This window comes from Octopus bimaculoides, unplaced genomic scaffold (assembly GCF_001194135.2).
Source record: "Octopus bimaculoides isolate UCB-OBI-ISO-001 unplaced genomic scaffold, ASM119413v2 Scaffold_253063, whole genome shotgun sequence".
NCBI classification, from domain to species: domain Eukaryota; kingdom Metazoa; phylum Mollusca; class Cephalopoda; order Octopoda; family Octopodidae; genus Octopus; species Octopus bimaculoides.
In genome coordinates, this window is record NW_026418680.1 from 53 (window position 1) to 738 (window position 686).

At 32.9% G+C, this 686-nt stretch overlaps 1 protein-coding gene across 1 annotated transcript; it reads right to left on the minus strand.

Moving 5' to 3' along the window:
* Positions 1-222: 222 nt before the first annotated feature.
* LOC128251537 (NADH dehydrogenase [ubiquinone] iron-sulfur protein 3, mitochondrial-like) lies at positions 223-681 on the minus strand (the record flags this gene model as incomplete). Its single annotated transcript, XM_052978354.1, has 1 exon — positions 223-681. A coding segment is annotated over one exon (444 nt), but the record flags the coding sequence as incomplete, so codon positions are not given.
* Positions 682-686: the final 5 nt, after the last annotated feature.

Consider the following 686-nt stretch of genomic DNA (forward strand, 5'->3'; position numbering starts at 1 on the left):
TTTAGGGTAACATAATTGAAAAGAATGGGTTGATGAGATACAATTGGGCACTGCAAAACAGCAAAAACCTATGATATACTTTAGTCACTATTTCAAAACTGAATATTTTTGTGACATTTCAAGAAATAGCTATGATTTATATACTGTTCTAATCAGTATCTTTTAAACATCTATATTTGCATAACAGCATAAATTAGATTGCTATGCAAATTAGATAATTGAATGTTGTTAAAGAAGCTAATGACAAGGTACTGATGCCTGCTCACTTTTCATTTTCAATTTAAATCGTCTGATATGGAGATATGCCCAGACACTCAGAACTATATCTAAATGCTGTAGATTGTTGTACCAATCAGCTTTTAATGACTGGCTTTTCATACAAGCAAAGTAAGATCTGAACAAATCAAAATGATCAACTGAAACAATGAAACCAAGACAATAGAAACCATATAAAATCAAGACCATGATTACCTCAAAACGATAAGGTTTTGTAGGAACATCCACACCAGCAATATCAACAATATTCAAATATTGTGCATTGTGATGATCCTTGAGGAAAGTTATGACAGGTACAATGCCATCCGGGTGAATCAAAACTTCAAGCTCATTGGAATGAGTTAGCTGAACCTTTTGAACGTATTTTGGTAAGCAACTCCCAACATATTCACCAAAGTCAAATAGAGCCT